The sequence below is a fragment of the Geotrypetes seraphini genome, chromosome 9 (genome assembly GCF_902459505.1).
Source record: "Geotrypetes seraphini chromosome 9, aGeoSer1.1, whole genome shotgun sequence".
Lineage (NCBI taxonomy): Eukaryota > Metazoa > Chordata > Amphibia > Gymnophiona > Dermophiidae > Geotrypetes > Geotrypetes seraphini.
In genome coordinates this window covers 14482683-14495935 of record NC_047092.1, presented here as the reverse complement: position 1 = coordinate 14495935, position 13253 = coordinate 14482683, and the positions used below count along the sequence as shown (strand labels likewise).

Here is a 13253-nt window from a genome sequence, read left to right as displayed (position 1 = left end):
GCACAAAGCCACGGGCAGTGGCTCCTACGGGCATCCTGCGCCTGAACCGAAGACTTCCAAATGAGGCACAGGACACGCAAGGAGCCGCTGCCCACAGCTTTGTGCACTGCATCAGTGAGGAAGAGGGAGCCGGTCTGAAGAAAATACTGGGGGCGGCATAAAATGGCCAGGCGGGTACAGGCCAGAAGGTAAGGCATAGCATGGAGGGAGGGAGACAACAAAGATAGGGGGGAATGATTTTATTTTTGAATTTAGTGATTGAATTATGTCAATTTTGAGAATTTACATCTGATGTCAGTGTGCTTTATATAGTTTAATTTTGTGGTTAACCATTATGTGTTGTTAATAAGATTATATCGTGTATCTGTGAAAAATGAATGGAAAAAATAGTGTTACAATTAGTACTATTATGGGGCGGGGTCTGGGGTGGTGATTGGGTAGAGATGGGCGGGGTCTGGCCCACGACTTAGCCCCGTGTTCTTCAACCGCCGGTCCACAGAATAATTCTTTTATTTCTGCCGGTCCATAGGTGTCAAAAGGTTGAAAAACACTGGGTTACCACAGAAAGGCAGAATATCAAAACCTAACAAATGTGTGTGATAAACTTGGGTGCTGCTGGATCTGCTGTTGGATGCTTATGTACCTTAAAACTGCTCCTTGGGTAATGGTGTGAAAGAGCAGCTTAACGCAGGGGTGGGCAACCTGTGGGCCACCAATGAATTTTATGTAGCCCCCAAAAGACCATGAGAGGTATGCCTAACGTGACCATTTATTTTTTTTCCTCAAAATGGGACAGGACTCCCCCACCCCTGGCTGCCTCCTGTCCTGCCTTCCGGCAGAGTGACGCACAAGGCAGGCACGCCTGCCTGGTCCCGCGTCACTCACTGAATGGCTGCCATCAGGTCTCGTGCCGCTCTGCTGCAAGATATCAGGATAGGACACAGCCACCGGGATTAAAAAAAGGTACTTGGGGGGAGGAGGGGAGCTGAATTCGCTACAGTACTTGTTTCTTCAGAGGGTCCCTGAAAACGGGACATTTCGGTGTCCCAAAGCTGTGCTTAGGGACAAACGGACAGGCTACCTAAAAATGGGATGGTCCCATTCAAAACGGGACGTATGGTCACGTTAAGTATACCCAGAAGAGGCCATTAAACAGAGTTTTTGTACTGTTAAATACTGTATTTTATAAATACAGTGTTCCTCCACAAATTTCGCGGTATGCTCCGACCGCCTCTTCCTGTACTAAAGTCAAGCTACACCAATCAGGAGCTGCGCGTCAAAGCAGCTCCTGATTGATGTAGCCCGACTTTAATAACAGGAAGAGGCGGTCGGAGAATACCGCAAATGATTTTCTGCACCTGCCAGTGACCCAGCTGCTCTCTCCTGCCTTTTGACAGGTGCAAAACCACATTTGCGGTTTTTGAAATTTGTGGGTGTTCCTGGAACGGAACCCCTGCAAATTTTGGGGGAGTACTGTATTTCAGAATAGCTACTCTAGTAGTTTGTTTTTATCATTTTTAGATAAAATTTTACTTATTTATTTATCACAGGTGGTCTTTAGAGCTCTGAGCATTTCTGGTTCCAACATTACATAATGTTGTGGACCCTCTAGGGCAGTGATCTCAAACTCGCGGCCTGGGGTCCACATGCGGCCCGCCAGGTACTATTTTAAGGTCCTCTGTATGTTTATCATAATCACAAAAGTAAAATAAAACAGTTTCTTGATCATCTGTCTCTTTAGCTATAAATTACAATATTATTATTAAGACTTAGCCAAAAGAAAAGAGTTTTACCTCATGCAAAATTGTCATTTCTTTAATAAGACATTAACTATTTTTTCCGAGGCCCTCCAAGTACGTACAAATCTAGGGCAGTGGTCTCAAACTCAAACCCTTTGCAGGGCCACATTTTGGATTTGTAGGTAGGGCCTAAGAAAAAAAACAGTTAATGTCTTATCAAAGAAATGACAATTTTGCATGAGGTAAAACTCTTTCCTTTTGGCTAAGTCTTAGTAATAATATTGTAATTTATAGCTAAAGAGACAGTTGATCAAGAAACTTTTATTTTATTTTTGTGATTATGATAAACATACTGAGGGCCTGAAAATAGTTCTTGGCGGGCCGCATGTGGCCCCTGGGCTGCGAGTTTGAGACCACTGCTCTAGGGGTAGTACTGACATTCGTGCAGCCCTCTCTGTATAAAGGTTGCCCACTCCTGGCCTAATGATTAGAACTGCAGGCTGATGACCAGAGAAGTCAGAGTTCAAATCCCCCCTGACTCGCCATGTGGTCAAGGGCAAGCCTCTTAACCCTTGTACAAATTTAGATTGTTAAGAAGCCCTCCGGAAACAGGAAAAAAAATCTACTCTACATGAATGTAACTTGCCAAGAGATACTACTAAAGGCATGAGCTAAATCCAAATCCTCCAGTGGATACTAAAATTAATGGAGCACATAGAAAGCCCTGTCATTGCTGGCAGTTCTTTCTCCCTCACTCTTTACTATTTCCATCTGAAGTTCCTTGAGGCCAGTGAAAAAGTAAGACAAGTATGCGCTAAGAGCTACTGTCATATTGAATTCTGCAATGTGTTGTATGGTCTCAAAAGGCGATATACATCAAAATTTTAGGATATTCTTCTATTGATTCAAAGGTATCACAATCTACAAAGAATCATGTTATTCTATGTGCATAGACTGATGATTGAAATCACCTTTTCTACAGACCACAAAGCATCTACTACACTCTTCCTGCACAGCACAATGTTAGTTCATTTTGGGATAACATCAGTCAGAGAAAGAACACATTTTGAGCTTTGCACTGCATTTTCACTCTGCAGTAACTGAGCATGGAAATTTTAATTCAAGATTTGAAGATGGTACCAGGGAATTTACAGAGTGGCTTCACATGGCGATCTCACTTAAATGCACTGAGGGAGGCATTTTAAAATCACAAAGTAACAATCAGTTTCTGCTCTAATGCACTTCCTAAAATAGATTTCCAAAAGATTCTCTACCATAACAAGTTATAGTTTGTTTAGTAAAGAATTGCTTAATTATATTTCTCAAGGTCACTATTAGCAGGACTGTGGACTGAGTAACGTTTAACAGGTAAGAAATTAGTTTCAAGTTATGTGAATATAAGAATCGCCTTACTGGGTCAGACCAATGGTCCATTAAGCCCAGTAGCCCGTTCTCATGCTGGCCAATCCAGCATGTACCTGGCCAAAACCCAAGGAGCAGCAATATTCCATGCTACCAATCCAGGGCAAGCAGTGGCTTCCCTCATATCTTTCTCAATAACAGATTATGAACTTTTCCTCCAGGAACTTGTCCAAACCTTTCTTAAAACCAGCTACGCTATCCACTCTTACCACAACTTCTGGCAATGCGTTCCAGAGCTTAACTATTCTCTGAGTGAAAAATAATTTCCTCCTACTGGTTTTAAAAGTATTCCCCTGTAACTTCAACGAGTGTCCCTTAGTCTTTGTCATTTTTGATGGAGTGAAAAATCGATCCATTTGTACCCATCCTACTCCACTCAGGATTTTGTAGACTTCAATCCTATCTCCCCTCAGCCGTCTCTTTTCCAAGCTGAAGAGCCCTAACCGTTTTAGTCTTTCCACATACGAGAGGAGTTCCATCCCTTTACCATCTTGGTCGCTCTTCTTTGAACCTTTTCTATCACCACTATATCTTCCTTGAGATAAGGAGACCAGAATTGAACGTACCATGGAGCGATACAGGGGCATTATGACATTCTTAGCCTTGTTAACCATCCCTTTTTTAATAATTCCCAGCATCCTGTTTGCTTTCTTGGCCGCCGCTGCACATTGGGTGGATGGTTTCAGTGTATTGTCAGCATTTGACCAGTACTGATATCAGCACTTAACTAGCCAAGATAACTGCATAAACTGACCGCATAAAAGCCAGTCCTGTCTTTATGTAGTTCTCCATAGCTGGTCAAGTGCTGAACAACTGGCCACAATATTTGATGGATTGCCTATCACCCTATGTTGGGATGTTAAAGTCTCACTCGGCAACACAGCAGAACTTGGCTAAACCACTAGAAAGGAGCTAAGTTTGCAGACGGTGAGAGAAAAGGTTTTTTCGTGTGGTGGTCCAGAAGAATGGAATAAGCTTCCATCTTTCATTAAGCAACAAAAGAGTTTGCAGGCCTTTAAAAAATTGTTAAAACGCCATTTGTTCTATTGTATGATATATATATATAGTAAGACTTTATTAGCACTGCTGAGATTCTTTTATGGCATGTTCATTGAGCTGATCTGTTTGGGATAGGAAGATTGTCTGGAGAGATTAATGTTCTTATGCCAGTTTGTCATGAAATTTGGTGGTGTTTTAATTTTTTGTAAAATAATTGTAATGTCCTTTGTGTGGTGATGTACTTGGTGGATTATAAATAAACCAAAACCAAACCAAACCCTGTATACCCAGAAATTCAACATTGGAGCCCAGACGTGGCCCAGCGTTGGATTTCTGGGGATAATGCCTGCAGCAGTCAGAACTGACTGAATATTAGGCCCTAAGGGTCAGATTCTCTCTACAGTGCCGATATTGGCGGCCACTGATTGTGTATCAATCATGTGACGGTGCCGTATAGAGAATTGTGTCTCTGGGAAAGATAGGTAAAACATAAAAACATAGAAAGATGACGGCAGATAAGGGCTACAGCCCATCAAGTCTGCCCACACTATTGACCCACCCTTTTAAGGCTACTGACCTCCACTTTAATGACCTGCTCATTTAAGTCTATACCCTAGTGACCCTATTCGTTGGCATGACCCTCGCAGGGATCCCACATAGGTATCCCATTTATTCTTGAAGTCTGGGATGCTGTGGGCCTCGATCACCTGTACTGGAAGCTTGTTCCAATGCTCTATCACTCTTTCCGTGAAGAAGTACTTCCTGGTGTCTCCACGAAACTTCCCCCCCCTGAATTTGAGCGGATGTCCTCTTGTGTTCGAGGGTCCTTTGAGAAGAAAGATATCATCTTCCACCTCGACCCGTCCCGTGATGTACTTAAATGTCTCAATCATGTCCCCCCTCTCTCTATGTTCTTCGAGAGTGTAGAGCTGCAATTTGTTCAGTCTTTCTTCGTACGAGAGACCCTTTAGCCCCGAGACCATCCTGGTGGCCATCCGCTGAACCGATTCAATTCTGAGCACATCTTTACGGTAATGTGGCCTCCAGAATTGCACACAGTATTCCAGATGAGGTCTCACCATGGTTCAGTACAATGGCATCATGACTTCAGGCTTCCTGTTGACGAAGCTTCTCCTGATACAACCTATCACCTGCCGTGCCTTAGATGAAGTCTTCTCCACTTGAGTGTCAGTTTTCATGTCTGCACTGATGATTACTCCCAAGTCTCGTTCTGCCGTAGTCTTGGTTAAAGTTTCTCCATTCAAGGTGTAAGTACTGCATGGATTTCCGTTTCCAAGATGAATGACCTTACATTTCTTGGTGTTGAAGCCCAGCTGCCAGATCGAGGACCAACTTTCTAAAGTACGCAGGTCCTGCTCCATAGTATCCTGTAGATTGTAGCCGTTTACTATACTGCATAGTTTGGCGTCATCAGCGAATAAGGTTACCTTACCTTGAAGCCCTTGAGTCAAATTCCCAATGAATATGTTGAAGAGGAGTGGGCCCAGGACTGAGCCCTGTGGCATTCCGCTGGTCACCTCTGACGTTTTAGAGAGGGTACCATTAACCACCACTGGGAATGTAGACCAGGGTTTTCCAGGCTTACATTTGTGGCACCTATCTTTGTCGTAAATCGCACCTCTGCAGGTGCTTTAAGCTGCCTAATGCCACTTCCGGTGTTAGCCATGCATACAATGGCGCTAGGTGGCCCAAAGCACCTACAGAGGTGCGATTCCGACGACGCAGGTACCTTGAAACTCAGTTAGAAATGTTATTTAAATGGCACTTTTTTACTGGCTAGGGTTACCAGACATCCGGATTTCCTGGGCATGTCCTCCTTTTCGAGGACAAGTCCGGAGGTCCAGATGGCTTTACTACACCCAGCACTGTCGGGATTTGAAAAGCGTCCCGTTAAAATTGCGCCGGGAAGGGGCATCTGCAATGCAGTGACATCATATATGCGCTTGATGTCACTGTGTCGCGTCCATGAATGCCAGCTGGGGGGTGTGACACAGACGGCACAGGGTGGCCGTGGGTCCGGATTTTCCTTTGGGAAAGTCTGGTAACCCTAGGTTGGGTGCCTAAAATAATCAGTGCCAATTAGAGAATGTGGGCCTATATGTTTAATTTATATGGATAGCAACCAATCCGTCTAAGTTTTCAGTCACCCCTACCTCCCAAGACTACTCAAAAACCCACCTCAACGCAAACGTTTAACTTTTGGCCATACAGAGAACTTATTGGCTGCCATGATATAATTAGCTCAAAGTCGGCTCTTTTGAAAACTATTTATTTATTCATTCAATTTTCTATGTCATTCTCCCAGGGGAGCTCAGAACAGCTTACATGAATTTATTCAGGTACTCAAGCATTTTTCCATGTCTGTCCTGGGGGGCTCACAATCTATCTAATGTACCTGGGGCAATGGGGGGGATTAACTGACTTGCCCAGGGTCACAAGGAGCAATGTGGGTTTGAACCCACAACCTCAAGGTGCTGAGGCTGTAGCTTTAACCACTGCACCACTCTAGAAATCAAAATGCAGTAAAAGTCAGCCAAGTATAGGACAATCAAGCCATTGTGACATCACTGATGAGGTTGGCTCTTATTGGTGGAATGAGGCATTATGATGTCACAATAGCAGCTCTGGTTACCAGAGGCTGAAACTTTTCACATTATTTATTATTGTTCTCCCAGGGGAGCTCAGAACGGTTTACATGAATTTATTCAGGTCCTCAAGCATTTTTCCTTGTCTGTCCCAGCAAACTCACAATCTATCTAATGTACCTGGGGCAATGGGAGGATTAAGTGACTTGCCCAGGGTCACAAGGAGCAGCGTAGGTTTGAACCCACAACCTCAGGGTGCTGAGGCTGTAGCTTTAACCACTGCGCCACACACTCCCACACTAGCCGGCTTGTTACCACTCAGGGAAAACTGATCATTTCCAATGCAGGGAAAACACAGACTAAGCTTTCCAGTTCACTGAATGGAAACTCACAAGGTATTAGCAGGTAACCTCTGCAAATAGGGCTTGCTCCACACACAGCAGTTACACAGACCACCTGGAGATTTTGATTTCACCCGGCATGTTTTAAGATGTTCAGAGATTCTTTAAATCCTTATCATTTTCTCCAAGTCTGGTTTGATTCCTCTTGCTAATGCTATCAGTTTTAGTCCAAATTAGATTGTAAGCTCTTCAGAGCAGGAACCATCTATTACATGTCAAATGTACAGCGCTGCGTATGCTTTTCAGCGCTACAGAAATGATAAACAGTAGTAGTTGAAGCATGAAAAAGTCTATTTCCACAGTTCATGCCTTCCTCAAGTCTAACACCCAAAGATAGTCCAACAGAGGGCAGCATAGCACCATTAATCATCAGCATTAATGCTTACTTCAGAGATGTAGAACTCCTTAAAGACTTAAAACAACTTTCTCTGAATGCCCAATTTCAAATTAATACTGAAGTCCTCTCGTATGCAAAGCCCCATGACCTTGGGAAAAAAGCATGCCTCAAATTGCACAATCCATAAAACATAATGATTATAGTATTGCAGAGCTGTGGCTTCATCCTCTGCTCTGTGTGCACTGGGAAACTCTCTGGGATTAAGCAGAGATTAGTTTCCAGTTGACCTAACACTTCATATTGGAGCTGATCTCAAATCTCCAGCTATGTACATTTAATCCAGCTTTTGCTGGCTCTCAAGGGACTTTATCTAGAATTGTCTCTCTGAGTGGGATCACCGAGGACCTCTTTCTCCAGTTTCTTTTCAGGGAAACGTGAGCCGCACATTCTTGAAAGGAAGATGCATGTTCACCACTTTATTTGAAAGAAGCGTGAAAACAGAATAAAAGAAGCGACTCTGATTCACATAAATCCAATGTGAAGACTGGAAAAAAAGTGCTTGTAATTTCTTGTGTACTGCAGTGGCGTAGGGAGGGAAGTTGGACCCAGGGCAGAGGGAAGACGGTACCCAGCATCCCTGGCAATGGGGCTGGGGTCCTCTTAAAAGCACCCCCCCAATACTGCTTAAAGTCTTCTGTTCTTAGCTGGCAGTGAGCAGATCTCCTACCTGTTGCTTGCGCTGGCTCAAGCAGACCCTCTGATGTAATTTCCTGGTCCCGCAAACAGGAAGTTACATCAAAGAGAGGGCTTGGAGCTGACCTGAGCTAAGAACAGAAGACCTTAAGAGGTAGCAGGGTGGTGAAGGGAATGCATTTAAGAGACCCCCCTTTTAAGAGAGTTTCTTGGAACCCTTTCCTCCTCCCCTCTGCACTGTGATTCAAGGTTCACATTTATGCTGGAGTTATCAGATAAGTTACCTCGGGCCTGATGCACAAAGCTCCAACACCACAGTAAAAATACCGTGCTGGGAGTGATTTTTGTTTTTGGGTAATGCTCAGCATGAATTGTAAACAGCCCAGTAAAAAAAGGGAGGAACTGTGCCTGGTGCTTGCACACAGCTCCTTTCCTCACCTAAAAAACAAACTTCAGTTTGGTGTTTTCTCTTGCCACTGCTGCTGCCGCCAGTTCAGCTGATCACGGCAGGGGAATCCCTGATCAGCTGAGCCAGCAGGACTTCCCAAAATCACTGATCAGCGGCTTTGAGGCTTCCCCTGCTGGCTCAGCCGATAGTGGCTCCGGAGGGAGTGGGCATCCCTTCTGCCGATCTCTGAAGAAGAAAAGGTAGGTTGTTGGGGGTTGAAGAAAAGGTCAGCGGGTGTTGGGGGTTCTGGCACACAACACACACGCACAGCAGCTCCAGAGCTGCCAGAAAATTTCCATACTGATTATTCGGTGCTAGAGGGGAGACATTTCCCTTTGTGCATTACTAGGAGAGCTCATTTAATACTAATGAGCTCCTAATGATGAATTTGCATAGGATTCTCAGTGCCTGCTAAGATGAACCCTTTTCTGCATTATGGAGGACAGCTTTCCATGTCACTAAGAGTGCTTTAACAACTCTTACTGACACGGAAAGCTTTTGTGCATCAGGGGCCTTGCATTTCCTCCTCCTCTTGCCCCCTGGTGCTCTGCTCAGACTCGCACATCTGTACCATATATAGTACAAGAGGAGCTCCCCTATATCTTTTTATGTGTCTCGGACTCCAGCTGCAGCATTAGAGGAATTTCCAATTTGGGTGTTACTGCTAAAACACAGCCACTTTTTTTCAGTGAGGAAAACAGAGAACTTCGGTCTACTTTTTGCTATGTAATCAACCTCATCAGTAGCGTTGTGGACACAGATTGGCCTGTCCGTATCACTTTCTGCAGTGCTCCGTCAGATGCCAGCTGTTTCTGACATATCATCCCGCTCATGATGGCTGCCAGTGCTGTACTAACTTATTTAACATAAAAATAATAATAATTGAAGAAGAACCTAAGAATTGCCGCTGCTGGGTCAGACCAGTGGTCCATCATGCCCGGCAGTCCGCTCACGTGGCAGCCCCCGGGTCAAAGATCGGTGCTCTAAATGAGTCCAGCCTCACCTGCACACGTCCCAGTTTAGCAGGAACTTGTCCAGCTTAGTCTTGAAACCCTGGAAGTGTAATTGAGTTCAGGAGTTACAGCCTTCTGAGAATGTGAAATGTATGGCGCAGGTCTGTCAAACCTCAGTGTTCTGAGCCAACTTTGCCGATATCCTTGTGAATACCAGAACGCAAGACAAATCATGTAGATGCAGCATGAAAACCATGCGGAGTTTGCTTCATAAAATCTGCTTTGCAACATAGCTAACGACGGCAGAAATACCACATTTGCCAATCTAGTCCGTCCATTTACAATTCTTTCACTTTGGGGAAGAGGAGTGTACAAATTTCCATAGTCAAAACGGCAGCTTCCCCTCCCCCCCCCCCCGCGTCTCTTATCTAAAATATCGTGTAACCGTGCCCCGTTTACCGATGTAGGTCTCCCCAATATCTTTCCCAATATATGTTAAAGTACATCTGACTGAATTATTTTATTATGTACAGCCCAATTTCATAGCCTATGCACTCCGCTTAGAAATTTGATAAGAAGATTAACAAAACTTGTTCAGACTGAAAAAGCCAGTGATATGTTCAAGGGTAAGTTCCACTTACAGATAGTTTTAAGTGACGGAGCCCAGGCACATTCATATTAAAACTGGTGCAAAGCCAGCTCACACGATGAGGACAATTTTCAATAGGATGGTTAAGATACAGATATGCATATTTGACCTAATCGTTAAAGAAAAATGACCTTAAGTAATTTCGTTTTGAAAATAAGCTAATATATAGAACCTGCATACAAAGAGCCAGAATGCTTTCCTGTGGAGAAATGGGCTTAGATTACCACAGATATATTTACATATACGGGACATATATACAGTAGTCCGTTCCAGGAGCACCCGCGAATTTAAAAAAAAAAAAATTAGGAGTGGATCGGAGGCAGGAGAGGACTGCAGGGACAGCAGTGGGGGCTAAAAAAAACAATATTTAGGCTGGCAGGTGGTTTGGCTGACCGGGGGGGGGGGGGGGAGAAGGGGGGAGAGGAGGAATTGGCTGTGCAGAAGGCTGATTGGTTAACAGGGGGGAGAGGAGGAGGAATCGGCTGTGCAGAAGACTGATTGGCTGAAGGGGGGAGAGGAGGAGGAGGAATCGGCTGTGCAGAAGGCTGATAGGGGGGAGAAGAGGAGGAATTGGCTGTGCAGAAGGCTGGCTAACAGGGGGGAGAGGAGGAGGAATCGGCTGTGCAGAAGACTGATTGGCTGACGGGGGGAGAGGAGGAGGAGGAATCGGCTGTGCAGAAGGCTGATAGGGGGGAGAGGAAGAGGAATTGGCTGTGCAGAAGGCTGATTGGCTAACAGGGGGGAGAGGAGGAGGAATCGGCTGTGCAGAAGACTGACTGGCTGACAGGGGAGGGGAGGAGGAGGAATCGGCTGTGCAGAAGACTGACTGGCTGACAGGGGAGGGGAGGAGGAGGAATCGGCTGTGCAGAAGGCTGATAGGGGGGGAGGAGGAGGAATTGGCTGTGCAGAAGGCTGTTTGGCTAACAGGGGGGAGAGGAGGAGGAATCGGCTGTGCAGAAGACTGACTGGCTGACGGGGGGGGGGGGGGGAGGAGGAGGAATCGGCTGTGCAGAAGGCTGATAGGGGGGAGAGGAGGAGAAATTGGCTGTGCAGGAGACTGATTGGCTAACAGGGGGTGGAGGAGGAGGAATCGGCTGTGCAGAAGGCTGATAGGGGGGAGAGGAGGAGGAATCGGCTGTGCAGAAGGCTGATAGGGGGGAGAGGAGGAGGAATCGGCTGTGCAGAAGGCTGATAGGGGGGAGAGGAAGAGGAATTGGCTGTGCAGAAGGCTGATTGGCTAACAGGGGGGAGAGGAGGAGGAATCGGCTGTGCAGAAGACTGACTGGCTGACAGGGGAGGGGAGGAGGAGGAATCGGCTGTGCAGAAGGCTGATAGGGGGGAGAGGAGGAGAAATTGGCTGTGCAGGAGACTGATTGGCTAACAGGGGGTGGAGGAGGAGGAATCGGCTGTGCAGAAGGCTGATAGGGGGGAGAGGAGGAGGAATCGGCTGTGCAGAAGGCTGATTCACGGACTCAGACATTCTCTGTATTTTCTGAGTGGAAGAGGCAGTGAGAAAATACCACGAATGACTGAGTCCGCAATTTGCAAATCACGAATTCTCGGGGATCTACTGTACACCATTTTCTTTCCTTGATCTAAACATATCTCTGGGAATACTAGGCAAGCGGACAGGCACTTTTAGCCAGGTACAGGTTAGTGACTTTGAATTGAAAATCGGCCTCATTATTATGAGAACCCTCCCTCCCCCTCCACAAAAAAAAAATAATAATCAATGAATAAAAAATAGTTGGAATTTCTTGAATTGTATATTTATATAATTAATTTATTACATTGTTATATTTTAAAAATTTGGGGGGATGTGAAAGGGGGAAAGGGAAAGATATAGGTGAATAGGTAATATAGAAAATATATTTTGGAGAAATGATAAAATTATTTATGTAATATTTGAGCTTTGAATTTAATTGTAATGAGCATATATTATATTATTGTATATTTGATTGATTTCTTCAATAAAATGTTTCAACATAAAATGTAAAAAAAAAAAAAAAAATGAAGGGTGATTCCCTTTGAACTTTGCCCTCTAAGCTAGAAAGGTTTTCCCCACTTGTTCCACTTCTCTTTTCTGCAGATGTTCAGGGCATAGCGTCGCTCATTACCTTGCAAAGTCCAGGTCTGCTTCCCGAGACATGGTGATGTTTGTGAGGTTCTGCTGGAGCACAAAGATGTTGCGACACATTTTCTTAATGCCCGACTCACTGATGCGCTTGAAGTATTGGGCGCCGTTGATCAGGATACAGGAAATCAAGTGGCCCAGGCCTAAATGGAGGCAGCGGATAAAAGGGGGAATGTTACCGTGGTAAAGAATACTGCATTTTTCTGGGGAGGGGAGGATCATTAACTGTTTATTCCATGCAAAAGAAACTTACAAGTCAAAAATGCAGACAACCAGAAATTTTATAAATAGAACATCCAAGGCAAACAAATAAATAGACAATTAAAACGATAAAGATAGTTCTTATGACCTGGATTCAGGCTTGCAAAATACCCTGGAAAGACGGCATTTTTCTGTTCACATGGGACTCCAATGAGTGTTGCGCATGTAAGGAGGTGCCAAGAGCTCTCTGGGATTATATTTCTAGAATTAGAGGTGTCAGGTGGGGAGGTCCGGGGCAGTGGACCCCTGGGGAGGGGTCTCAAGGCACTGAAGCCACCAAGAAAAGAAATTTAAGTGAACTTTAAGCGAAAAAATAAGAAACAGAAGCAGAGCACCAGCAAAAGACTTCTGCTTGGCCTGCTTGCAGAAACTGAAACTAAGATTGTTTACTGTCTCTCACACCAGGGGGGGTGGAGCATGTTTTCAGAAAAGATGTAGATTTCTGCAGTATCCGGACTGCGGGTTGGCACTGAACACCTAGCGTATGGAATCTGGAAAGGCTGGAACAGAAGTTTGGTTGCATGTGTTATAACATAATATCTGAAATGGCTCCAGCCAATTTAGTAGATCAATTTATTTTCTCTCATCATAGATATTCTACTCGAATAGCT

General features: G+C 44.8%; 1 protein-coding gene across 1 annotated transcript in view; it reads right to left on the bottom strand.

Annotated features, from left to right (window-relative positions):
* EXOC4 (exocyst complex component 4) overlaps positions 1-13253 on the bottom strand; it is a 622023-nt gene that overhangs the window by 20061 nt on the left and 588709 nt on the right. Inside the window, exon 17 of the mRNA XM_033958806.1 lies at positions 12365-12524. Within this exon, the coding sequence (XP_033814697.1) occupies positions 12365-12524 (160 nt within the window). The remainder of the gene's footprint in view (positions 1-12364; positions 12525-13253) is intronic.